The 26073-nt window shown below is 49.0% G+C and overlaps 1 protein-coding gene across 1 annotated transcript in view; it reads left to right on the top strand.

Moving 5' to 3' along the window:
* Snx29 (sorting nexin 29) overlaps window positions 1–25687 on the top strand; it is a 425497-nt gene extending 399810 nt beyond the window's left edge. The window contains exons 20-21 of the mRNA XM_055597769.1: window positions 5445–5584; window positions 21968–25687. Coding sequence (XP_055453744.1) covers window positions 5445–5584; window positions 21968–22097 — 270 coding nt within the window. The 3' untranslated portion in view covers window positions 22098–25687. The remainder of the gene's footprint in view (window positions 1–5444; window positions 5585–21967) is intronic.
* The last annotated feature ends 386 nt before the right edge of the window (window positions 25688–26073 follow it).

The raw sequence follows: 26073 nt of genomic DNA, 5'->3' as shown, positions 1-26073 counted from the left end.
TCTGGTACTGTGTCTGCCAGGCTAAGGTAGAATGTGTGATTTCCTCAGTCACCTGGCCCAAGTGCCTCTTAATGCCACCCACTTCCCAGCACTCTCATCAGCTTTCCTAGCAGACCCCATTTTACAGATGGGGAAACTGAGGCCCAGAGGGATCAGTCCAAGGCTCTGCCTGGTTATATAGTCTACTTCTTATTATGGGGTCTAGAACAGAACTACACTTCTATTTCTTAGCCATTTTTGTCATATGGCACTGATGGAAACCCTCATCTGCCTGTAAACCCTCATCTCCAATCTCTCCCCCTTTCTGTTGGCTAGCATCATTCCCAGAAGGAATGGTAGCCCAGGTAAAGAAGTAAACTCTGCATTGTCTGCCATGGTCATGTGCCAAATCCGGTTCTTTGTTTTCTGGTTGCTGTTCGTGTGTGTGTGTGTGTGTGTGTGTGTGTGTGTGTGTGTGTGTGCGCGCATGCACATGTGGAAGCTCTAGCTTAGAGGTCAACCTTGGATGTGCTTCCTCAGGTGCTCAGGAACATCCACACAAGATCTCTGTCATTGATGTGGAACTCTCCAGGTAGGCTAGTCTGGCTTGGACGGTAAGTGAACAGTCGAGTCCTGATTCCTAAATGGCTTCTCCTACCTGTAGCACAGGGCCAGCTAGCTTCGGGCCACTCAGAAGGGCTCCACCTTTCAGACACTTCACCTTACACTGCCTCCCTGGGCAACGTTTTGTGGTTTGTTTTATAAGTCAGCATCTCTCACTATTATGCAAATGCACCTTCATTGCCTGTCTTTCTGCCTCAACCTCCCCTGTTCTGGGATTGCAGGCATGTACCAGCAATGCTTGGCTTTGTAGGTCAGGGCTTAACATACTAGTTTGGAAGGAGCACAAGCATTTGATCTGCTGCAAATGTTAATGGAGTATTTAGCATTTTGAAGAATGATCTGTTTTCCAAGCTGGCTGCTTTGTTTTCTGAGCCTCTCTGTGACAGATGAGTGTGCTTGCTGATGTGCAAATGTATAGTTTTTTTTTTTTTTCTCTCACCAGAATTTACTATTGCCCCTCTTGATCACTCACACACCAGTTAGGTTGAAGTCCCGCCTTCTTGTGTCACCCGCCACCCCCCAAGACACACACTAAGCATCTTTTTCATGTCCTCCTTGGCTGTCTGCATGTCTTTGCAGGAATGTCTTTTTCCATTTGCCTTTTTACAGTGTTTGGCTGTGGTAACTGTTTCTGAGGTATCTCAGATGTAAAGCCCTGGTCAGTGCATCCTTTACTGATATTCCTTTCCTTTTGTCCTGTTACCTCTCACCCTCTGGACGATATCCTTTGTAGAAGACAGTTTTTGCTATTGAATTTCTTTTTAATGTTGTGTATGATGAAGCTTTGCCAAACAGAGGGTCATAAAGACCTATTCTTGAAATTATTTTTGTTTGTTTGTTTGGTTGGTTGGTTGATTGATTGATTGATTGATTTTTATAGTTTCTAAGTTTCAGCTCTTCTTGTCAGTTCTCTTACTCATTTTGAGGTAACCTCTGTGTATGGAATGGTGAAGAAATGTGCTAGTCACTTGTGGATGTTGAATGGTGGAGTGAGCACCTCTGCAGAGTCATTTCTGACATGGCTCTTCTCATACAGGAAAGCTCCACCCTCCAGTGATACCTTTCCAGAAGAGGGAAGTCGCTGTGCTTCCTGTGCCCCCTCACACTCTGACCAAGCTCAATCTGGCATTTCCTGAGGACAGTAGGTCCAGACTTCCAGGAGCAGCAGCCAGTCCAGTCTCTGCTGAGAGGCAGAGACTGCAATGGGTGAAACCCAAGCCTGCATTCTGAGTACAGCCTAGTCTTAATGTCTACCCTCAGTAGGAGTGTCCTCTGAAAGGCTCCACCCAGCAGAGGATTGAAGCAGATGCTAAGACTGACAGCCCAACTGTGGGCAGACTGCAGGGAGTCTTATGGAAGAGTGGGGGGATAGAAGGACTTGGAGGGGACAGGAGCTCCACCAGAAGACTAACAAAGCCAATAAATGTGGGCCCAGGGGATCCTGCAGAGACTGATACACCAACCAAGCACCATGCATGGAGAGGACCTAGACTCCCTGCTCAGATGTAGCCAATGTAGCTGATAGGCAGCTCAGTGGGTCCTCTAGTAAGTGGAGCAGGGACTGTCTCTGACATGGACTCTGTGGCTTGCTCGTTGATCACTTCCCTCCTGGCAGGGCAGCCTTGCTAGGCCACAGAGGAAGAGGATTCAGGCAGTCCTGAGGAGACTTGATAGGCTGGGTTCAAATGGTAGGGGAGGAGAACTCCCCTTTTCTGAGGATTAGGGAAGGAAAATAGGGAGTAGGAGGGAGGGATGGTGGGACCAGGAGGAGACCAGGAAGGGGGCTACTACTGGGATATAAAGTGAATAAATTATAAAAAAATAAATTTAAATTAAAAAACAAAACAGAAGAACAATGCCTAATTTAATTCTATCCTTTTCCGAGGCTTGAAGTAAAATGGTCCTTTTCTGGTAGGAATAAATACTCTCACTAAAACATCCCTGCATGCCCTTGCTTACTCAGTGAACAGCTCCATTGATAACTGATGTCGGTACAGGCAGAGACACTGCCAAACAGCAGCAGGTCCATGGGCAACACCAATTCATTAAGTGGCATCCAGAGGTGTCCTAGGGGTCATGTGTTGGGCTCACATTCTAATCTGCATGCTGGCTGCTTCCAGTCAGAATTCTGGGACCTTTCAGGACTGGCTCCATGTGCCTGAGTTACCACCCCAGGTACCCTGAATGACACACAGGCTCTGAAGGACCAGCTCACTGATGTGCTGGGTTTTTGCCTTCTGCCATCTTGTCCAGCAGGTCTTAGAACCAAGGACTTGTGTCCAGGCCAGCCTGGCCTCCTCCACCCAGTCCTTCTTGGGATCTGTGTCTTCTCTCACCTGGTCATGGACCATGACCTCTACACAGCTCTCTCTGGCCACCAGCCTCGCCTTCCTGGTGTATCTCCCATATTTATTTATTATTTCAGCCAGTATTTTTTTTCAAGGTTCTTGTTCCCCTTAGGTACTGTGGGGGGATCTTATGAAGGATGAGACCTTCCTTCATAATGAAAGAGTAAGGCTCAAACTATGTGAAATATGCACTGAGACAGGACGGGGACGACAAGCACCAATGAACTGGCCGGCAGCTGTTGTGAAGACAAGACCACAGGGCTGCTGGGTTTGAAAGGGATCTGGCTTTTTAAGAAAGCTTTAATCTTCCCAAACACTGTTCAGTCTACACAAAACATACCTTTGGATCAAACCTTGTCTGTGGACTTCTGTGAACACTTGTAACTGCCTTCCTCATGAGAAGGGCAGACACGGCCTGTCCACACTGCCCCTCAGCCTTCTGGAGAGCTTCTGGCTGAGACCTGGGCTTGATATCTCCACCCACTTTACACGGGCATTCAGGTATGGTGGTGCACACCTGTAACCTTAGCACTAAAATTCTAGTCTGATGCAGAAGAATCACAAGTTTAAGGCCAGCTTGGCATATAATATGTGAACCTGTCTCAAAAACAAAATCAGAAAGCAAAAGTCTCCAGAAGCAGCAAGCTCCTTTGAGAATTAGTACTTCATCATTACAGATTAACTAGTCAGTAATACCAACCATGAACATTCTCTTTGTTAGAGGCAATAATGATGTTTGGTAACGTAAAATCATATTCTAGAATTATATACTAAGTATTTAAGAATGAAGTATTAAGTGACAGTAATTGTTCATTATTTATTTTATTGTCCTGCTTTTGACAGCACAGGCATTCCTCAAACTTGCTGCATAGCCAAAGCTGGCCTTGAACTCTTGATCATCCTTCTGCTTCTACTTCCTAAGTGTTGAGATTATAGGAATGCATCACCACACCCGACTATAGCTATCTTAGCATGGGCTAGGGATGTAGCTCAGATGTACAGCACTTTCTTAGCATGCATGAGGCCCTGACTTTAATTCCTCAGCAATGCACAGTGAAAAGGCCAAAATGATAAAGCAGCTATGGAAGAAATGGTTAAGGTTTCATTAGATGAGAGCAGATGGGGACACCTGAGAACTTATCTTTTCACAATAAAGCAAGTGGCTGGCATGAAGTCTCCTGTGCACATGTGCACATGGCATATGGAGATAGAGGCTAAGGATCAGAACAAGAGCTGTTCACAGCAGTCCATGGGCCTAGATCAGAAGTCAGGCAGCCTGACTTGGTTCTGAGGTGACAGGCATCCCTCTGTCCACACAACAGGTGGCTTCTGCTAAAAGCCAAAAACGAAGTAGGACTTGTGTGAACTGAATGCAGGTGCCTGACAGTGAGAGAAGGCCAGAAGGGTTTTCCTCTGAAGGTTGGGGGTTGTCTTCTGAGTTGAAGGGTCTAAAATAGCTCCTTGAAGACCTGAGTCCATACTTATCTGCCATCTAGTTTAGGGCCTTGGGCTAGTTCTTCCCATTTAAACCTGTCATCAACCTTGGTTGTCTTGTAATGATACAGCTCACCGGGAACACAGGGCACAGGGAAGAGTTGAGAAGTACTCTGAATAGCTCAGGTTTAAACTGTTCAGCAGGAGCTCATTTCCTTAAAAACAAACAAACAAAAACAAAACTGGGTAGATGTCATATGCTTGTAATTCCATCACTGGGGAGGCAGAGACAGGGGGTTGGTTTGTCATGAGCCAGAGCCTGCCTAGGCAGGCATATAGGTAGGAGCGCCCAGGGAATGTAAAGGCATCAGATCATCACACAGGTGCAATAGCCCTGCCTGTAAAGACCAGACAGACACAGAGTGGAGTGTGGACTAGTCAGGGTGTGACTGTAACTCAGACACTGTGCCTGACATCAGGGTTGTGCCACACAGCTTTGCCACATTTTGAACCTTTTGTAATTAGCAACAGAATCATATTTTTAAAAACTATGAAGGCAAAGAAACAAAACAAAACTATGAAGGCAAATTATGCATGTACTCCAGAGGATGGCACTGTGATTAATAACCATGTGTACCTGTATACTAGGTGCATTTATGCTGCTTGCAGTGGTCTGAGAACTCCCTCAGAGCCTCTGCAATGACTGTGTTCACCAGTCTGACCCTGGTCTGTGATGCCACACTTAGACTCTTGTGGCACCTGAGAAACAACGCCACACCTGGATGATCCAGGCTGTGCAGTGCTGTGCAATGCATCCAGTGCTGTGCACAGGCATTGGGACTGCCTTTCCTGTGCTTTATAAAAATACTGTCCCAGGCATTTTTCCATAGCATATGTGAAGCTGGAGATAGAACATAGTGCCTTGGACATGACAAGCAAGCACTCCACCACTGAGCTGTACTCCAGCTTCTCTGCCAGGTGTCACCTGATGGGTGCATGTTGCACAAGATCCTCTCTGAAGCAAGTTACTAAGTGCACACATTCTACATGTGTTCCTAGGATGCCAAGTTTGTGGAAGAGCGACGAAAGCAACTCCAGAGTTACCTACGAAATGTCATGAACAAGGTCATCCAGATGGTGCCAGAGTTTGCTGCCAACCCCAAGAAGGAGACCCTGGTGCAGCTGGTGCCCTTCTTTGTGTGAGTACCTGTCATGCATTCTTCTGGACATCCAGCTCTGCTTCTTTGCACTTCGGAAGTTAGGAGCCTGCAGCTCTGTGCAGTTTCTGGAATGCTGAGGAACAGGAGTGGGAGCTGTCAGTGGTGCTGAAATGCAAATTCTGCTCTGGACCATGCAGACCTTGTGTCTGCATGAGTTTTTTAAAATGCATTACATGTTTTATTTGTGCTCAAGTGTGTATGTTTGTGCCGCAGCTCATGTGTGGAAGTCATGTTCATGGCTTGGCAGGATTAACATAGTAAAAATGGCCATCTTACCAAAAGCAGTCTACAGATTCAATGCAATTCCCATCAAAATACCAACACAATTCTTTACAGACCTGAAAAGAAAAATTCTCAATTTCATATGGAATAGCAAGAAACCTAGAATTGCTAAAACAATCCTCTACAATAAAAGATCTTCTGAGCATGGGAGATCTTTCTAATTCTTTCTTCAGAAACTTTGAATTTTTTTTCATACAAGTCTTTGACTTGCTTGGTTAGGGTTATACCAAGGTACTTTATGTCATTTGTGGCTGTTGTGAAGGGTGTTGTTTCCCTAATTTCTTTCTCAGCCCTTTTGTCTTTTGTATAAAGGAGCGCTACTGATTTTTTTTACTGAGTTAATTTTGTATCTGGCCACTTTGCTGAAGGTGTTTATCAGCTGTAGGAGTTCCCTGGTAGAGTTTGTAGGGTCACTCAGGTATACTATCATATCATCTGCAAATAGTGATAATTTGACTTCTTCCTTTCCAATTTGTATCCCCTTGATCTCCTTCAACTGTCTTATTGCTCTAGCAAGGACTTCCAGAACTATGTTGAAGAGATATGGAGAGAGTGGGCAGCCTTGCTTTGTCCCTGATTTCAGTGGGATAGCAAATTAAGCTGTCCTCCTATCTTTTGTTAGCAAGTTAAGACTGCAGGGTGAAAGCTGCAGATGGTTCTTGTTTCGGAGTTCAGAGAGGTGATTTGCAGCCAAGTTTGCACATGTTGGCAGGAGTCCCCAAGATGTTTTCTCTCTGTGTTTGCTCATAGAAGACCATGAGAACCAGCATCTTTAATGAAGAGCGTAGCCAGAGAGTTCCAGTTAGAGATACAGACACAGACACATACACACAAGGATACATAGACAAGTATGTACACATACACTCACACACTGTCTCACACACATACAGACAAACAGACATGCCCACACAGACATGTGTATACACATAAACAGATACACTTTGAGTCACATATATACACAGACACAGCTACACACACACACACACACATGTACAGATACACAAATATACATGCACATACTTGGTTCTCAACTAAAGAAACAAATCCCTCAGTGCATCAGTGTTAGCAAATCTCTGCAGCTTGTTCCTTTGTTCTTTCAGACACTGACATGGGATCTTTTAAAAGTCCCATCTAGTGAATGAATGTCCACAGATGCATTTTCTAAGACACAGTTAGGTGGGCCAGCCCCATGTTGCACCTACCTTATCTCATCATCTTCTAGGATCTCACTGGGTGGGTGCTGTGTTCATTTTCTTGGTGGAATTGTGTGAAGGTACCATTAAAATACCAAACCCCAGGTTTTATAGCAGTTCAAGATTATAACAATATGTTTACATATGTGAACTGATTTTTAATTTTCATTTTCTATGTGTGTTGGTATTTTGCCTGTGTGTGTCTCTGTATGATCTTAGAGCTACAGACAGTTGTGACCTTTCATGTGGGTGCTGAGATTTGAACCCAGGTCCTATAGAAGAGCAGTCAGGGCTCTTAACCGCTGAGGCATCTCTCCAGACCTGTGAATTATTTTATAACATGGAAAAGCAAAGTGCAGCCAGAGAGGAAGCATGGCTGATCTTAGGACTCCTCCCAGCACATGGGAGTCCTGGGCAATATGGTCTCTCACCTAGGTTTGAGGACGCAGCTGGGAAACTTACACCTGTGGACAGACCTGATTCCTCTGCCTTTGATGTGACCAGACAATGGGGCTTTCTTATTTCTTGTTTTTAAGTGAAGTAGTTGCCAGTGTAAAACAACTAAATGCCATCTGTTTAAAACATTGAAGTGCCAGGTTTCTATTGAACATAAGATTGATCTTACCCTGTCTCCACCATACAACACTTGGCTTTGGCCATTGGTGATTCTGTGGCCCCAGATCCTTTTGTCTCCTAGACGCTATCCCTGCCACACACATGGCTCTCTGGCTAGTTTCTCACATGCCCATGGTGTCACATGCTCACTGTGTCACACACTCATAGGACCTGCCCAGCTCTGCGGAGACTCAAGGGTATGGCCCTGGATCTTGACCATTCTTCCTGGAGCCCTTCCACATAGGTGATGGACTTGAGATCCCTGGTATTCATTCTGCTGTTGTCCATTCTGCATTTGCTTATGTCCTATGCCTGTCTGTCTATTCTGTGGACCAGATTCTGTGTTCACTTCTGTTCTAGTAGCCTGCCCCACCTGGAGAGTGGGCAGGGCAGATCAGAGCTGCTGAAAGGAAGTGGCTGGTGGGTTCCCCCTTGAATGTGCCTTTAAGTTCTCAGGGTTATGCAGTCTTGGCTCTGGCATTGCATGGAGCCTGCTGCCCTGCTCAAAGTGACAGCACTTTGAGGTTGTCAGTGGTGCTATGTGTTCAGGAGGAGAGCGTGGCTTTTGAGCAACCTGCCATCCCCTCAGATCTGAGAGTGGAGAATCAGCAGGTCAAATGTACCTTCCCCCACTTTTGGCCTCTGCTCCCTTCCTTAACAATGCCTGTTTCAGCTCTTCGTGAAAGTGAAACAATGGGAAGTGGGCATTTCTTCTGAATTTTGGACCCTGTGCCCGTGTGGCACATGGGGGTGCCAGAGGCCCCCAGATAGGGAGCAGAAAGATGGCTTTTCTCAGTGACCACTCTGAGGAGCCTCGCATTGGCTGTGTTCTCCTGTCACATTTGAGAAAGATGGTCCCCAAGGACTGTGACCTGCTGCAGAGGCTTACTCAGATCCCTGGGGGAAAGTTGGTGCCGTTAATGAAGGGGGCCTGACTTCAAGAGGTCTTTGAGGAACTGGGCAGCATATCCCATGGCTTCCGTGGTTTGCTAGGCTGTCATTTAACATACTGTTAAAATATTTCTCTGCAGAGTAACTTATCCCTTGGAACCTGGTGTGACCCTGGGAGGGACAGATGTGGAGGGAGATGAATAAAGTAGATCAAAGCACAGACCCCCATGTGGAGGTTCAGCAGAAGTGTGGACCATGTTTCTCCTCCCTACCCTTCACTGTCTCTTTTACTCCAACTGTTGTTAAATACAGCTTCTGCTAAGATGAGAAGAGCCATGTTCTTCCAGAGAGCAATTAAGTTTAGTCTGGGGTAGCAGTGGGCTGTGGTGTGCTCTGCCAGGCCCCACTTGAGCCCACACAGAGGCTCTTTTCCTCAAAAGGTGTTACTGACTCGTACAACTCAAACCTTTTATCTTGAGTTATTGTGAGATTGTCAAGAGCCTTCTAGGCTCCACAGTCCTCATCACTGCCAAGTTGGTCAGGTTGTCGCTGAAACACAAGCTATATGACCAGGGCTGGAGAGGGTTTAAAAATAAGTGTAGTTGCAATGGCCTTCGAGGTGAGAGAGATTATGTCCTACCACAGCATACCGATTTTCATTACCTGCCCTGCTAGCTCCTGTCTGCCCTGGGGCAGGAGGCAGCCTCTGTCCTCAGATCCCCGCAAAGCCAGAGGTTGAAGCCTTGCACCCAGCGAGGCTGCACTGATATTTCTCTCCTTTCCTCCTTTCTCTCTTTTTATTCCTCCCCATTTGCTCATTAGGCCTTTACAGATGCTGAGTGAGATGGCAAACAAAGGGGCATGCTTGCAAATGAACATAGGATGTGTCACAGGATAGGAGTTGTAAGAAAATACGTTTTAGAAGCATGAATCTGGTGTACTTGTAGCACACAGTATTGCAACAGTGCTGAGGATACTGGCTGGAGTCCTCTCTGCCTAGGGAATTTGCTGGCCTTTCCGGGCTGTTGCTATGTCTCTCCAGCCCAAGCTAGTATTGCCTGTTCCCTGTACAGATCACTGTAGGTTGCTCTAATAATGAGTGGGAAGTGTTGAGGATATTCTATGACTAGATTCTTGTTGAGGAATTTTCAAGTGTGACTTCGGCATTGAAATCCTGGAGAGTCCTTTCACTTAGGAATTTGGAGCATCCTTTGGGATACAAGTCCCCAGTACACTAGTGGGAATGGCTGACTGGAGAGTCACTGAGGTGATGGAGGCCACAGAAAGAGGGAGGAACAAAAAGCAGTGATGGCCAAGATTGGGCACTGGGACATGGGTAGAGTGGAAGCACCAGCCAGGCAGAGAGGAAGCTGGGGAGAAACTGTCAGGGTTGGAGGGGAGTGTTTCCAAAGTTTCTCCTTTGTACGAACAAGCTGTGAAATTAACACGGAGTCTCAGAGCATCAGGAATAGCAAGCTGTCTGCTCTAGGCTGCCAAGTTGGCAGAGGCCCCACCGAGCAGGTGGCATGGCACAACTGTGATGGCATCCCTGCCACCCCATCAATGTAAGAGTGTCCCAAGCCAGGCATCAGGGTCAATGTAGGGGAAACAAGAATCCTTCAAGTGATTGGGCCAGGCTGCTTTGGGCAGGGTCTTTCCCAGCTGGTAGATATGGGAGGCCCTTATCCTGCAGTGAGCAGTTTAAATGGAACCCTTTGGCCATGGTGCCACGTTAAGAGGGTCTGAGCATGGTGAAGGGTCGGCTTATAGGATCTTGTAAAGCTATCTGCAGTCTCTGAGATCCATGGTCAGGAGTGGGACATGTGTTAAAAAACAATGTACTCTTCACCCTGCCAGATGCCAAGAGCTTGGTTGGGGCTTTTTCCATTGAGTCATTGAGATCCACTTGTTCCCTTTGGTATTTGTGTTGCTGTCCTTCTCCAGGTGAGAGAAATGAGCATGAGAATGAAGTGACCCAGTGTGTAGCTAGGGTGTGGGAGCTGTGGGCATGAGGGGAGCTGATGAGCTTCTGAAAGCTTTTCTACTCCTCTTATCAGTTCACCATTGCCAATCTCAAGGTTTTTGTTAGGGGTCCTCTTGCCCATGTCAGAATAAAGCCTGCTGAGGGCATGGCTGCTCTCTGTTTCCTGGGGGAAATTCCCTGGGTACAAGCTGTGCCTGCTGTTCCCCCTCCAAGTGATACCCATGGGCACAGAGTCCTGGCACCATCCTAGGTCCTGCCACAACCCTCACTTTGAGGCTCCCTTGAAGCATGGGTTTCAGGAAGAGCTGGAAAATGTGGCCGAGGAAGATGAAATAAGGAACTTGGGGTTCTGGCGTTATGGTGGAGCATGGCCTCAGATGTCTGCTCCACAAGCACCAAGCTGCCATTCCTAGCTGGCTTGCTTGAGAGCCACAGCCCTTTCATGTCCCTTGTCTGTCCAGTATGCAAAGGGTGTGCTTAATAGCCCTTGAACATCAAGGCACACAGTCCGCCAGCCCAGCAGTGTAGCTCCAGAGCTGCAGCAAGTGGCTGCCTCGGGAGAAGAGCAGGCTGTTTGGATTCCTCTTGTTCACACTTGGGAGCTTGCTGTGACAGGGCCACAGATGTTTCCTCACCTGCTTGCTCTGGAAAGATAGGTTGAGAACCTACAAATACAACAGGAAGCAACCTTGCTGTTGCCTCTTGGCACGCTCAAAGGCTTAGTAGTGACATCTGTAGGGATGGAGGGTGGTAAGCTAGGTGTGGCCTGTGTTCTACTTACTAACATGGTGATCATGGACTTGCCCCTCTACAGGCTTTGTGCCTCCATTTCTCCTTCTGCAGACACTTCTGGCAGTCAGCATACTGAGGGTGAGCTGCACAGGAACCACAGGAACTGCAGTGTGACAGCGGCTGGCGTCACTAGTGAGAGTGTGTAAGAGGTCCTGGGCTCCTCAGAAACAGGGCAGAGAGTGAGTGACATTCTGAGATGTTGGGGACACAGCAAGCATATTCACAACAGCCTGCAGTGGTGGAGTTCCTGTCATGTCACATTGCAACCATGTGAATGCACACAGACCTTTGGTCAGATGTTAGGCCTTCAGGCCTTGTGGCCTGGTTCACTCTCTGCTTCGGTGTCCTTACCTGTGAAGTGGGGCTCAAAGTCACAAAGATCTCATAGGCCTGAGAGTATTAAAAGAAATGCCACTAAGTGTATACCTTTACAGGGGCACTGTTCTGGCTGCAGTCACAGTCCTGCTTTTGTGTTTAAAGTCTCACTTTAGTCCCCAAAGGATACAAGTTGGCAGCATAGATATTACTACAATTGCCTGCCCTACTTCGTGGCTTTTATTTTTAAACATTGGAGCCTCAGAAAATTCAGTTTGGAGAAAAGGAAGCAGATTAGGTTATTTTTGGCACAATACCCTCCATCCAATTTAGGGTTAGTGAAAAAAGAAAGCAACAAAATCCCTGTAATAGCAGAGGTGTGGTGACAGCACACAGAAGCTGGTGTGACTTGTTTCATAATGGTGCCACCCATTCTAGTGACAGCTTTCCTGTCTGAGGGTCAACCTTCCCTCCAAACTTTAAAATATGCTGTCTAGGGTAACCAGTGCTGGTTATGTCACTGGGCTTCCAGTATTACTGCTGTGCAGAGGACACCAGGCATTGATCTTAGTGGCCTGAAGTCCTAGCACTGCTCCCACTTGAGGTGACAGGCTAGGAGGCCCTGGAGTTGGCTGATCTCTTGGTGGGGCTCCACATGGCTTTCCTTGCATCCCATCAGGACAATCAGCCTACACCAACTCCCAGGTTGAACAGTGGTGCAGTGAGAGGAAAGAGACAATATGCTGGCACTAGGCCAGGCGTCATTTCTCACAGGTTATGTGAGGAACGTGGGACATCCTCACACTGCCTTCTGCCCCTGCTGAGCCTCCTGGCATGCACAGAATGCCCACTCAGCCTGGCTTGCCGTCCCTGCCAGCCCCCATGACCATCACAGCTCACAGAGGGGCCTGCAGCCACGAGTGCAGCCTGAGCAGCAGGGTCAGCTACAGCAAGGAACAGGCTCAACTCATGCTGATGAGCTAACTCAGCTGTCCAGGCAGTTCATGGTGCAGAACACTCTCTAAGCTCAGGAGGTAAGGAAGTTGATGGTGGTTTGGTGGCCAGCGACTCTGACGGTGTCTCCTTCACTTAGATGGGAGTCATGTAGGCAGCAGCACCGCTGGGAAAAACTGATGTGGCAAGGGAGGGCCATGTGATATTCTGGTCACCTTTAGCCACTCACTTTTCCCGCACTTTTAACTCTTAGCCAGGGACCAAGTTTCACACTGGGGCCTTGATTGAGCATACGTATGGAAATGGTCTCATCACAATCATTAGCTCTCCAGGCTTCTTTAGTCAGCCATGAAGTGGGCTTCACTCACTCTCCCAGTAACTCTGGGGGTTACCCATAATGGCTCATTTCCTCTACTCTCCCCTCAACTGGAGCAGAAAAATGGGGAACCAGTTGGGGGACATGACTTGACTGAATTTACACAGCCAGACAGCTGTGAGAGTCCATTAGGTCTGGTCCTGGGGAGCCCCCTCCCTACTGTTAGGGAATGAAATGGCAGTCAGGCCATGGGACACATCGATGGGACAGGGGCAGCCACAGTCCACAGAGGAGCAGCCTCTGAATGATGACCCATTGCTCCGCCCATGTGGACTCTGTGAGCATGGAGGGAGCCCTCAGGTCCCAGGCAACCTTCTCGTTGCCTCCAGTATCTTCTAGGCTGGACCACCCAGGGAGAGACGGAACCTTCTCTGGAACAAGTCACTTCTGAGAAGGGCCTGAACCCCAGGGACAAGCTGAGTCACTGGGCAGCCCGGGATAGTTACCATCTGACAGTGAAGGGCTGATGTGTGCCTCCCTCAGGGCTATGATCTTGGGGGTTCAGGGTGTAAGATGGGAAACAATGAGGCCATGCTGGGTTCAAGTCCTCAATGTGTCTTTGAGCTACACTTGCAGCCCTCACATGCACCTGTGACGTGGAGCTGCTAACATGACTGTGCAATAGGACTCTAGGATTGGTGTTCCAGTGTAGAAGGCACGTAGTGTGTGTTCTAATCATGGAAACCATGTTCCCTTTCTGTCCCATGCTCACCCCAAGAAGGATACTGTGAGGGGAATATGAATACTAGATTGATCGATTGGTTATAAACAATCACCATGAACAAGAGGGAAAATATTTATTTCTCCTTACCCACAGGACTGCTAGGACTCAAACTTGTTTTGACTAAAAAATGAGCAAAACATGTTGAGAAAATTAGAGATGTTTAAGCAACTACCTTCACTGCTAAAATAGGAAAACTTCACACATAAGCGATTAGGAAATCAAAGGGTTCAAATTAGTCCCAGCGCTCAACAGGAGGCCAAGGCTCTTTAGGTTGCTCTGGGATCTGTCAGTGTAGTAGCCCAGGCCAGCCAGTAGCACAGCCCAGAGTAGTGCCTGCCCCTCACCAAGTGCAGGGTGTGTGCATGCCAGGCAGATTCGGGCAGTGCTAGGGCAAGCCGAGTTGGTTGGGGACACAGACGTTGAGTAGCTCGGGGAGTGTTATGCACACCAGCTGGTGATTGCTTCAGAGACAAGTGGGAACATGCCTGGTGGGAATGTGCCAGGGCAAGGTCCTGCATGGTGAGGGGACGAGCCAGTGCAAGGACAGCAGGTTCCAGAAAACCTCTTGTGGTCTGGGGAATGGGATAGGGAACACTGTGGGGGAGGTCTGAATGTGGAGGGTGAAGAAGGTGACTGTGGGGAGGTGTGAGGGGTGGGGCAGCTGTCAGCCCCTGGTGTGTTTAGAATGCAGCCCTGAAGGTCTGGGCATGGATGAGAGAATGTGCATGGCGACATCAGTGGTGTGCAGGGTTAAAAGCAAAGAGTTGCCATTTAGTAAATGGTGACTTGGAGACAAGACATGGGTTTTGTGAGGCCTTTTGGCATTCATGCAAAGCAGGTGGTACATCCAGAACCCAAGGACAGAGGCCTGCAGGAGGCAGAAACTGAGAGGCTGTCATCTAGAGGTGGTGCCTGGCTCCTGGCACCATGATCTAGGTAAGGCCATTGAGGACAGAGTAGCCCAGAGGAGAGGACTTGTACCTGGAAGGTGTCTGTAGGTGAAGAGGGACCCATGCAGGAGAAGTGGGGAGAACACTCCCAACTGATGGGTACTAGAAGCTGAGGGAGAAGCACAGCATTCAAAGGATCTTGCAGATTAGAGCATCCTCTGCCTCCCAGCTGGTAAGAATAAGAGCTGCTGCGTGGGAAGCAGGTGACCCAGTCATGTACCTGCCATCTGGGAGGGGCCTGCCCTCTGGTGCTAGAGTGGGCTCTGAATGATGCCTTCTCTGCCTGCCAAGTGTGTGCAGTCCATAGTGTCTATATACTGGAAGTATGGCATATTAGATGGGCCAGGCAGCTGCTTGCCTCATCCTCTGCTACCTCTGCCCAGCTGTCTGCAGCCCGAGCTGCTCCCCATTTTGATCTTTAGGGCTGTGTCTGTGCAGTTGTGTCAACATCAATGCAATTAGGTGTTGCCACAAATGGAAGTCTTCCCTGGGGCCATTTTCTGCCTCAAAGGCTTCATCCTAGTTGTAGCCAACTGTGGGTGGGGGACATAGAAAGCAAGGCACTGGCAGGGTTTGCCAAAGGCACTGCACCTCAGAAGCAGCTGCTGTCAAGGGTGGCCCTGGGTGCCTGAGGTGGGCAGGAGAGGACCATCAGGGCACAGGAGGTGGGACATTTCTAAATTATGTGTCTAGATGCTTTGATACTCGTGTGCCCTCCCTGAACTTGGGTTCCTCTCCTCTGGACCCCAGGCCCTCTTCAGCACTGTCAGTGGGCCTGCACAGGGAATGAGAGGAAGGGCAGAATCTTTCTTGGATGAGTGGCAGCATGTCCCCTGCTAACTGACAGGCGGGGTGATATGACTGGCTGTAGCTCAGCTGGATTGCATAGGCATCCAGAGGTTTGTCCCTTCGGATGCAAATGGAGGTCACTGTGTTAGGTGCTGCTGAAGTGACCTCCCAGGCTGGTGGTTGAGCTGATGACAGCACATCCTGAAGATTGCTCCAGAGCAGGGAGGCTTTGAAGACCAGGGACCTGCTGCTCATAAATGTCTCTACTAGTACCTGTAGCTGTTACTCCTTTAAAATGGCCCATAGAGAGCTCAGAAAACCCCCGAGCCATAAAGCAGGGGAGTCAGGCTGAGGGGCTGGAGGCTGTGAGTCCTCTGCATGGGGGCATCCCCACTGCAGGGTTTCATCCTGTCCTGCAGGCTCTGTAGATAGGAGATGGTGGCAGAAAGCTTCTTTCGCAGGCCAGTGCAGAGCAGGGAATCTGCCTGGCTTCTCAGGTTTGTAGTTCTGCAGAGTGAGAGCCACTGCCACCACTAGCAGTCCCTGACCGTTACTGTTAAGGACACGGTTGTATTTGATGAGCCTGTGTCTGAGGGCACTAAGGAAGGTCCTTGCTCTGTTTGTCCTGTGTGAGAGCTGTGGCGTGGAAGCCAGGCAGCAGGCTTATTTCTGTGGGGTGTTGTTGTTGTGGATTTGTGTTGTTGTTGTCATTTTTTTTTTTCCTGATGCTGCTCTGGTTCTGGTTCTGGTTTGGATTTTACAGTGCTGGAAATGGACATTGCACACACTGGGCAAGTGTTCTGTCCTTGTGCTACATCCCTGAATGTGCTGGTGGGTCAGGTGAGGTACTGCTCCACTTCTGCCCCAATTGCTCTGGAACTTTGAAGATAAGAGGCCTGGCCACTCAACTTCAAAGGAAGAAGAAAAAAAAAGTAATGATTACAGGCAGGAAAGGATTTTTACCAAAATTGCCATTTGTAAGCATTGGCGGTCGCTGGGATACTGCTGTGAATTCTAGGGTTAAGTTTGGGCACGGGTAAATCCTGCCTTGTTAAGCAGTCCTAGGCAAGATGCAGTCTGGTTGTGTGCTGCTTGATTCTGGTTCTACAAAGGTGGCCCCAGGAAGTCCAGTTCCTACAAGATGATTGTTCCTGTGTGGCATCTTCAAGGTTCTACTGTTCCTGAGATCCAAGGTGGCTATAGGGTTAGGACAGTGGCTGAAGACTTTGAGACACCTTCTAAGGGGTCTAAAAAAAGATGTAAAAGCAGACAGGTGACTCTAACGTCTGTGCCGTTGGCCTAGAAGAGGGCGGGTTTGGTTAGCCATCCCTGGTTTGCAGACAGGTGCAGAATGAAGGCAGAGCTGCCTTCCAAGAGCAGTTCATGCTGAGTGGGAGGAGGTACATGTACTGGAAAGTAGAGGTGGGTAGACCTGTTTGGAGACACCCTGATCTACATCATGAGTTCAGGCTCAACAAGGCTACATTGTGAGACTTTGCCTCAAAAAATTAAAATTAAAATTAAAAAAACAACAACAGAGTTTGTAAGAGCCCATTTGCATGCTCTGTGGCCTCTGGTGTTCCCTGTGTGGCCTGGGGAATGGTAATATACAGCAATTTCGCAAGATGAAGGGCAGGGGACAATATATTCCCACAAAAGCAAGGCCTCAGAGTCATCTTGAACATCTCATAGCAGTATGCGCTCACTGTCCCCAAGAGGGAGGTGGGCCTCTTGCCCATGCACAGTTCTGTCTGGACATAGCATTTGTCACCCAACCATAATACCTGTTGGAGACAGGACCTTTCCAGCCATGAGAGAACACAATGGTGGTGGAGTTTATGATGGCCTATGTCACAGTGGTCACTGGTTGGCTGCCCTGCTCTTCAGTGCACTGAAGGGTATCCCTGCCTGATACCTTCCATGACACCTGGGAGTCCTCTGTCTTCCAAGACCGTGCCCTCCCGGACAGCACTGCTGTCTAGGGAGTCAGTTGTAGTTGGTGTTTGTCTTCTGAACCTGTGGTACTTTTGATGGATCACCCATAGGCAGTTTCCCCTTAGGCTACTTATAGTCACTCTGCCTGGGCCCCATCACAGAAAAAACAATTTAGGGGTCCCATTTGGTCCCAACTCAGAAGGAACCTATTGTGGTCTAGGTCAAAACACACAGCACAGCAGGGCATCCTGCTAGGGGAGGAGGGCACCTTCCTGGCTCTCAACTCATTCATGATGACCCTTATCCTCCAGCTTTACCTGGACACTGTGCTGACCCTCAGGCACACGTAGAACTATCCAGTAGGCCTGGAGAGGAGAGCAGTTGAAGACTAACCAAGTTTTTACTGCCCATCCTGATACCAGCAGAGTTCATTTGAGCAGCAGTTGTTTCTCTAGCACTTTCTAAGATTTCACACTCAAGGAAACCATAAGTACAGGCCTACTTTCCATATTTGCTGGGTCATCTGGGAACAGAAAAGTCTAACCATAATGGCCAAGAAGTCAGGCCAGGCCACTTGGAAGGGACAAGTATGGGTAAGTGAGACAGTAGCAAGGGAGAAATGGCTAGGTCAGGATGCCTGGGAACTGAGAATGTGCAGCCACACTTGCAGGGTGGTTAATAGGGCATTGGCCTTAAGTTGACTAGGGTGGTTGTTGTGCCCAGATCATAGAGACCCCAGAAGTCCACCAGTGAACCGATCAAATGCAAATGCATGAGGGTTGTTTTAGTCAAGCTCAAGCAGGGCTCAAAACCATCACCGGTGCAGCAGGTCAGGATTGAGACTGCTGAGCTCTAAATCAACAGAATTTTTATTGAGGTTACAGCAAGGTTGGGGGAATTCCAGCTTGGCAGTTTTACGATTGACTGACACTTAGCAAATATCGGGTGATAAAACTCGATTGATTGTGTCCTGCAGGCCAAACCATAATTGTTTTATTCAACTTAATGTGAAGAACACCTGGGTAAACTTCAGGTTTTCAGTGATTAGCCATTGCTAGGGGTGATGGTTAAATATTACCAGAGGTGAGTGGTCGAAGCATATTTTTGTGGATTTTTCTCCTTCTTTGAAACTGGAGTTCACGCCCAGGACATTTACCCTTAAGACGGAGTTTCTTTTTCAGAATCAGGTTACACAGACCTCACATGGTTTTGTGGGAAGAGCAGATAGAAGTCTTGCATGGGGCTCTGGACTGTTCATGGCACTCCTCATCATGCCCATGTTGGTTTCCAGTATCAGCAGGTGCCAAGCTCCCTGAGACACTTGGTACCTGTGTCTATTTAGGTCTTCACACCTAGCTACAGAGGGTTTCAACCCAGAACTAGGCCCCGAAGCCTGTGCTCCTCATTGTCACGGCCCTCCTGACACTCATGCATGTCTGGAGAGAGAACAGTGCTGCTTATGACAGACCCAGGACCTGGCCCTCATGTCCTGGTTGCTACTATGGGGTGACAGGCAGGTGACTGGCCACTTGTAGTCAGATGCCCATTGAGAAAAGTTCAGATCCCTGTGCTTTAGAAAAGCAGGCCACATTTCCTTCTTCCCTGTGGCAGAACAGCAGAATCAGCACCTAGAAGGCTAAGGTGTGGCTTTGTGGAGGGCATTGCTTAGTGTGCACAAAACCCTGGGCCGCAAGGAAAAGAAAAGTTTAGAGTAGAGCCCAAGAAACTGCCACAGGCTAATGACCACAGTGCACTCATCCACACAGCAGCCACAGCAGAGCCCAAGTGACAGCCCTCCCAGAGCCACAAATGTGACAGGGCCTGACCTTTTGCCAAGCCAATCTCCATGAAGCAGCATAGAGAAGCTCAGTGATGTGCCATTGGCATGAGAAACAGGAGGCATTACGGGGCATATTTTCCACTTGCAAAATTAACAAATAAATTTGTTAATTTTGTTAATCTCTCTCTCTCTCTCTCTCTCTCTCTCACACACACACACACACACACACACACACACACACACACACACACACTGCAATAGGTAGTTCTAGAGAGATGTTCTGAACAACAACAAAAGTTGCTTCCTGAGGCCAGAGCTGGGGCACACACATGCCATTTACTTCTGTGCTTTTCTGTTTAAATTGCTACACTTTCTGTGTTACCTATTCCCAGAAATCATGAAATAAAGTAACACATCTCAAAAGTATCTCGAGGCTGAAGAGGGGAGAGAGGAAACAAGCTCTTGGGCCATGTTTCCCTTGCCTCCTGAGGAAAGTGCAGAGGTCTTTTATGGGCCACCTTCTGTCTGAATGTTCTAATAGCCTCATTCTGGAAGGGAGCCAGGGAAGGAGGCTCTGAAGCCCTCACCACATTTAAGTGGAAGTAACCACGGTGAGCGGTGCAGGCAGAGTGGGTGGCCTTGCCTGCTCTGAGAGTTTCCTCTGATGGGCATGGGCTTCAGGTGAAGGCTGCGGGACTGGGCTTCCTACAGTGAGCTTTGCTCCTTGGGTGAGGCCTAGTCTGGAATGAAGACACTGGAATGTGCCACACAACTACTAGGAAAGCACTCTCAAGCGCCCAGTGCCCTCCTAGCATGACTTGCATGCCTCTTCTAGACAGACTCCAAAATCACTTCTCAATGTTCAGATAGTTTGCCAGCCCACCAGGAAGTCACCTTAACCCCAGCAATTGGTAGAACTGTTCTCGGATCAGTTGGTCCTTGTGTTTCCGGAACCGCCTGTGCTCCCTGGGCTTTTCAGCAAACTTGCATCTTGGCTTGAGCACTGTGTTTGAAGTGTGGTGGCTCTGGAGCACACTGGGGCTGAGAACTGTTGCTATTGTGAGTCCAGAACAGACCCTGGTGCTGGGGTCAGACCTCAAGTGTATCAGCTCAGCCTCCTCCTGCCTGATGCAGGGTGTTGTCTTGTGAGCCTGAAGGAGGCTAAGAGCTTGTGTGGACACAGCTAGCGCTGTCCTGAGAAAGCTGAGGAGCTTGAGAAATCATAGGAAGTGCCCAGTGGAGAGTGAGGAGGCTACAGGATTGCTCAGGACATACAATGTCAGGAGGCATTTAAGCACCCTCTTCCTGCCATGTGGAGTGGATGGCCCAGGGCACGTGGCCAGAGCCCAGGCTGAAGTTGTAAACCCAGAGGTGATGATCAGTACATGGACTTGCTGCTAGACCTCCAGAACTACAGGCTGAGGTAACATTGAAGCCTTTTGGAATGGAGGGACCGGGCTCAGCATCAGCTTTGTTATCACAGGAAGTGACATCACAGAGAGTCACCCACGTAAGGCTGGGATTAGGACATGTAGTCATGTTCCCCAGACTTTCTTGATTATTTTCTGTTTTCCAGCCCCATCCTAGGGTTGTTAGGATAGCAGGCAGGCACCGCTGCACCCACAGCAGCATTAGACTCTTCTGTAGAGGGGTCCCCTACATACCTCTCATACACACCTCTCATACACCTATTTTGGTACCCTGGCCGCTGTACCCATAAAGCCCTCTGTCACTATTGGCTAGGGCTTCCTCACTCTCTTTTGCTACCACCTCTGCCAGGAAGACCCTTGCTGGAGCTGACCTGTCCCCCTCATTTTCAACATGCTATCTTATGCACATCCTCCATGGCCTCTGCCTCCTCATCCTCTATAGAACTTGATGGGAAAAGGTTTGTGCCCCATCTTGAAGAGATATAGCTGAAGAGGACAGAGCCCATGATCTACTCAGAGTAGGGTTGAGTGTGCGAAGGGCTCCAGAGCCATGCATATATATGGAATGAACACATTTCCCTTGTGCTTTTCTGTGCATAGCATGCCATCCTTCTCCAACTTTGCCTTTAGTGGTAGCCACCCATTTCTCTCAAGTCAGTGAAGCAGGTTGTGTTAGTGTGGGCTGTCCTGGGAGGTGGATATTTAATGACTAGTGTCAGTGACTCCCCACTGGGCTAAGTGAAGGGGGAAAAAAGCTTTGAGACTGTATATCACATACATTCCTCTTCCCAGGGGAGCCTCAGGGGCTAAGAACAGGTCCATCTATGAACACCACATCTGCATTCATACCTGCAGCCTGGCTCTGGGCCCATTCATGCCACACAGCAGCTTTCCTCACAAGGCTGTGACCAGTGCCTTGGCCACCAAACACTGGCATGTGCCCTGACTGTCCTCTTGGAGAGATGCTAGCAGAGGTCCCTGGTGAACATCTCTGCACATCATTGCAGCCCTGGATGAAGGGATCTGGGAGGCATATTCTCTTTGGCCCTGGGATGAGGCTTTGCTAGGAGATGAGGGGAAACATGACGCATGAAGATGAAGAGTGCCTGGCTAGTTGACAGCCTCAAAACAGGCTCACGTACGGTGCCTTAAAGCTAGCCAAGGCACAGCCCAGGTTGGTGGTTAGTGGGCCTTCCAGGCTGTTTAAGACGTGGGATGATATGAATATCTGACCAGTTGGAGTGGCCAGGATTCTCTCTGTGATCTCTGCTGGTCTCGTGGGTGGCTCCTGTCCCTGCCTATGACATTAGCATTTAAACTATCACTTCATCACATCTCCTCTTGTCTTTCAGGGACATCACCCCACCTGGAGAACCACTGAACAAGAACAGTAGGCCTAAAGTAGCTTCTCGCTTCCCTAAGCTGTCCCGAGGCCACCCCAGGGAGATTCGCACTGTGGAGCCTCAAAGTGGTGACCTCTGACCTCAGTGGAATCTCTGTGTTCAACCTAGCCATGGCAGCTGGCCCTGGACACCTTGGCAGGATGGCCATGTCCCCAGAGAGAACACACCCTTCCTGCTGCCACATGCCACCCGATTAAACTGGTCAGTTTTAACTGCTGGGTCTCTGTCCTTAGAGCAAGGCATTGCTCACTGGACAGACACAGGTGGAGACACTGTCACTACCCCCAGGGTGGCCAGGTATGGTTCTCACCAACTCCAGTTCTGCCAGCAGGACAGTGGGTGTCAGGCTGCACCCAGACCCCTGGCTGAGATGCACGACACATAGGCAGGAGGGTCCTTCAGGTGTCGCCCATGACACTGTCCCCTGTGGGAACTAGAATGACTGTTACACTCTCGGATCTCCTGATCCAACTGCCTGCGCCTGTGGACGAGGCCTCCTTGCCCTTCCTCTTGCCCCTGTGGTGGTTAGACACCCAACAGCACTGCCACATGGCTGGTATGGATGTGATTTCTCCAGGTACATCATCTAGTGGCCTAGCAAAGGCATTGGCAGTGACTTTGGTCCTTGAAGAACTCATCTTTCCCTCCTTGTGCTGGCTCCAGGAAGCACCATTCATACAGGAAACCTGAGGCTGTCCCAGCAAGGACAGCCAGTCAGAGCTGAGGGGTCCACCATCCAGCACAGCCCTCAGCAGCAGCCTGGAAACCCTGAGGAGTACGTCCCTGGCTGTGACCTCAGGTCACCAGAGACTTGGCGCTAGGCATTATTACTGTGGAAGACCAGCCCTATAGGATCTCAGACCCAGTGCCAGAACCGAAAAGAGAATGATTGTCCCCTGAACATGTTTAGCACAAACTGTCCCTAACACACCTCAGTGGGAGCAGAATGCTGTGGCTCCCCAGGAGGACGTTCTACTATTGCTCTCATCTCAGGGCACTGTCTTAGAGCCCGGGGCTCTCAGGTATGGGGTAGAATAAGATCCAGCTGCTCTGCAGCTCTGCCTTCCTCTGCCACCAATCCTGGGTCCCTCTGACTCTCAGAACATACTGTCATGGTGTGTCTCACTAGGTCAGAACCTCCTTGCTGTCTTGGTACAGCTTAGAGGAGCCTGCAGAAAGGACCACGTACCAAGCAGTGTGCACTTCTCTACTTGCCAAGGAGTTTCCAGGGGCGGCTACCAAGGGGCAACTACCTAGGTTGCCCCTGAGCATGGGCTCAGAAGGGCTTCAGCTCAAAGCTAGACCTTGGCAAGTGATCCGGGGAAGCAGGGCTTTTCCCAGCCATGGAAACCTTGGGGAAAGTTCCCTAGAAGCCAGAAAGGAAATCAGAGTGCAGGGAGAGACCTGAACCGCTCCAATTCTAGAGGGCACCTCTGGCCAGGTGGGCTGTGCACAGGTAAGGCAGAACACAGCTGCCCTCCATCATGGCTGAAGAAGCAGTTTGCTGGGAAGGGAGGACCCAAGAGGCTTCTCGGCCCTAGAAAGCCAACATGGTTCCTTTCTTGTTTGCCTAAGATGCCACGGGCTCCACACAAACACCACACTCAGAGTATGGGCAACTGGACCTAGCAGCCAAAAAGGCCCCGTGAGGCTCTAGCAGCCCCAACTCCACCTCCTGAGCTGGGGAAGTCAGCACAGAGACACTTCAGATTCCATCCTGTTCTGTACGGAAAGGATCCTGCCACCTCCCACATCTCCAAAGCCCAGAGTCTCAAGTAACAGGCCCTGGGGACACCTGGTCCAAACCCATGCCACTAAGAGTCTGGGCTCTCTCCCTGTAAACACAGCACACAGAACCATCTTCACATTCAGACTCTGCAGCTAAAGCACAGGAAGGAGGGAGGGGGAAAGAAGGAAGGAAGGAATGAAGGAAGGAACAAAGACAGGCAGGCAAACATCCAGAGTAGATGCTTTGGTTTCCAAGGAATAATTGTGGGAAATTTGCCCAACTCTGCCATAATGTGAATATAAGAGAATGGTTCCAGGGGCCTTGTGGGACCTTTGGTTGTTTGCTATCTGTCTCCTACCCATTCCCTTGTTTCTCCATGTTGGGGACTGACACAAGGGCCTTGCAAGTGCTGGACAGAAGCTCTCCCCTAAGCCACACTCTAGCCCTGCCCACACTCTGTTTCCACAGAAACCCAGCAATCACTCTTGGCTCCAGATGGCCCATCTCATTACCTCACAATAGCATGTGATCCCCCTGGAAATTGGGCATAGCTGTGCAGGGCAGGGTTAGGTGGTGGAAGGCTATTCTCACAATGCTCCCCAGATCTGAGGCTCAGAGTCCAAGAGGAATGCAGAGCCATGGTCACCCAGTGAGTGTGACTATCCCCACCTCTACAGGATACTGCTTCCTAACCATGAACTTGACTGTGGCCCTGGCATTCTTGTGGCTGCTGAAACTTCATTCTTAGAAATGTTCTCCTGCCCTGAGGCCCATGTCATGGTGTTATAGGCCTTGGTTCCTGCTCCATCTACTCCAGCTCTGTATGTCTGTATAACCTCTAGACATAACTGGCCCCTCAGGAAATGCTGGGCCCTGTTCTCCAGGGTGTACCACCAGACTGCCTCACTTTAGCAGCCTGCACCTGCACACACCTTCCCAGTATGATCAGCTTTTGGGGTCCTTTGAGGCTTGGATCTAGGAGCAGTCTCAGCTGGGCGCCCTGCCCCTGCCCTGCTACATCGTTTGAGAGGCACACAAGAAGGAGCTGCCTCATGCCCATGGCAATAACAGTCCTGATTGCCCAACACCCCCACGTAGGGACATTGCCACCCAACCCCAGAGCCGCCCCCTGGCCTGGGAGCTGTCAGAAGGCAGGTTCCTCCTTACTAACAAGGTCTATTGTAATGAACATTCTTCAAATATTGTGCATTATTTCACTAAAGCTAGTATTAAATGTTTGCTGTTTAGGTTGGTTCTGCACTAACTTTGCACAACTGTAGCACTGTATTTTATCTAATGTTTCTGTGCCAAAAAGTTCAGCCCCTGTTGCTGACACATGTTCTCCATCATGTTTCTGAAGTAAAGTTTAGGTAGTGAATGGGAAGGCTAGAGTGCACAGTAGCAGTGCTGGAGTGGCTGCTGTGCTGAGGCCTTGGGTCCACATCTCACTGGGGCTGTGTTCTCCTGCCCTGAAGACATCTGCTCACCACCTGTTCCAGCTACTGCCTTTCCAGCCGCCATCTGCAACCTGCTCAGTTCTGCCCCCAACAGGGGGAGGCCACTTGACCACATGGAGGTTTGTCTGTCTCTGTGAGTTTTTTTTCATCAGGATGAATTGGAAAGCCCCAGAAAGAGTTGGGGCATAGGACAAGTGACAGTGTTTGCACAGGAGCCATAGGGTTACTCAACACCCGGGAAGAGAACCTGAGATCTGGGCCCTCCAGATGGGGTGAAGGCTCTGGCTGGCTGTCTCCATCCACCCTGGAAAGCTCTGTGGTTGCTACAGCCCTAAGCTGGAGCCTGTGGGTACAAACAGCCCAGAAGTCTGAGCATGTGGTATCCCGACTCCCCTCTTATGTTAAGGTTTACACAATAGAATTTTTAAACAAATATGTTTAATTTTCTAAAATCTCTTGTATTAAAATTTTCTTTTGAAATAAGCTGTGGATTTTGTTACAATCTGGTTGAGAGAAGCCTTTTCAGTGAGGGGATTAAAATGGCATTTTCTAAACTGGACCTCTTTTCTGTGCTTTTTTTTGTCTCTTACTGACAGTGGAGATTTCAATGAACTATGTACACATCACCAGAACACCTCTAAAGTTTAGAAGGTTCACGTATCACTTCAGGTGATATGATACACATCAAGATGTGGCTCAGCCATCAGCAGTTTGTTTGAATTAAACATTGACAATCACTTGTAGTATTAGACTGATCTTAGTCAAGTAGAATGTAGAATAAAAATCCCACACAGAAAAAAATCATCCATCCCCATCACAGGTTCCTGTCCACTCAGTCACGAAACAAGTAAGTGAAGGAGAGGTGTAAA

The sequence above is a fragment of the Psammomys obesus genome, unplaced genomic scaffold (assembly GCF_907164565.1).
Source record: "Psammomys obesus unplaced genomic scaffold, mPsaObe1.curated_primary_1811, whole genome shotgun sequence".
In the NCBI taxonomy this organism is placed as follows: Eukaryota; Metazoa; Chordata; class Mammalia; order Rodentia; family Muridae; genus Psammomys; species Psammomys obesus.
Note: the sequence above shows the minus strand (reverse complement) of the source record. Positions and strands in the feature narration are given on the sequence as shown.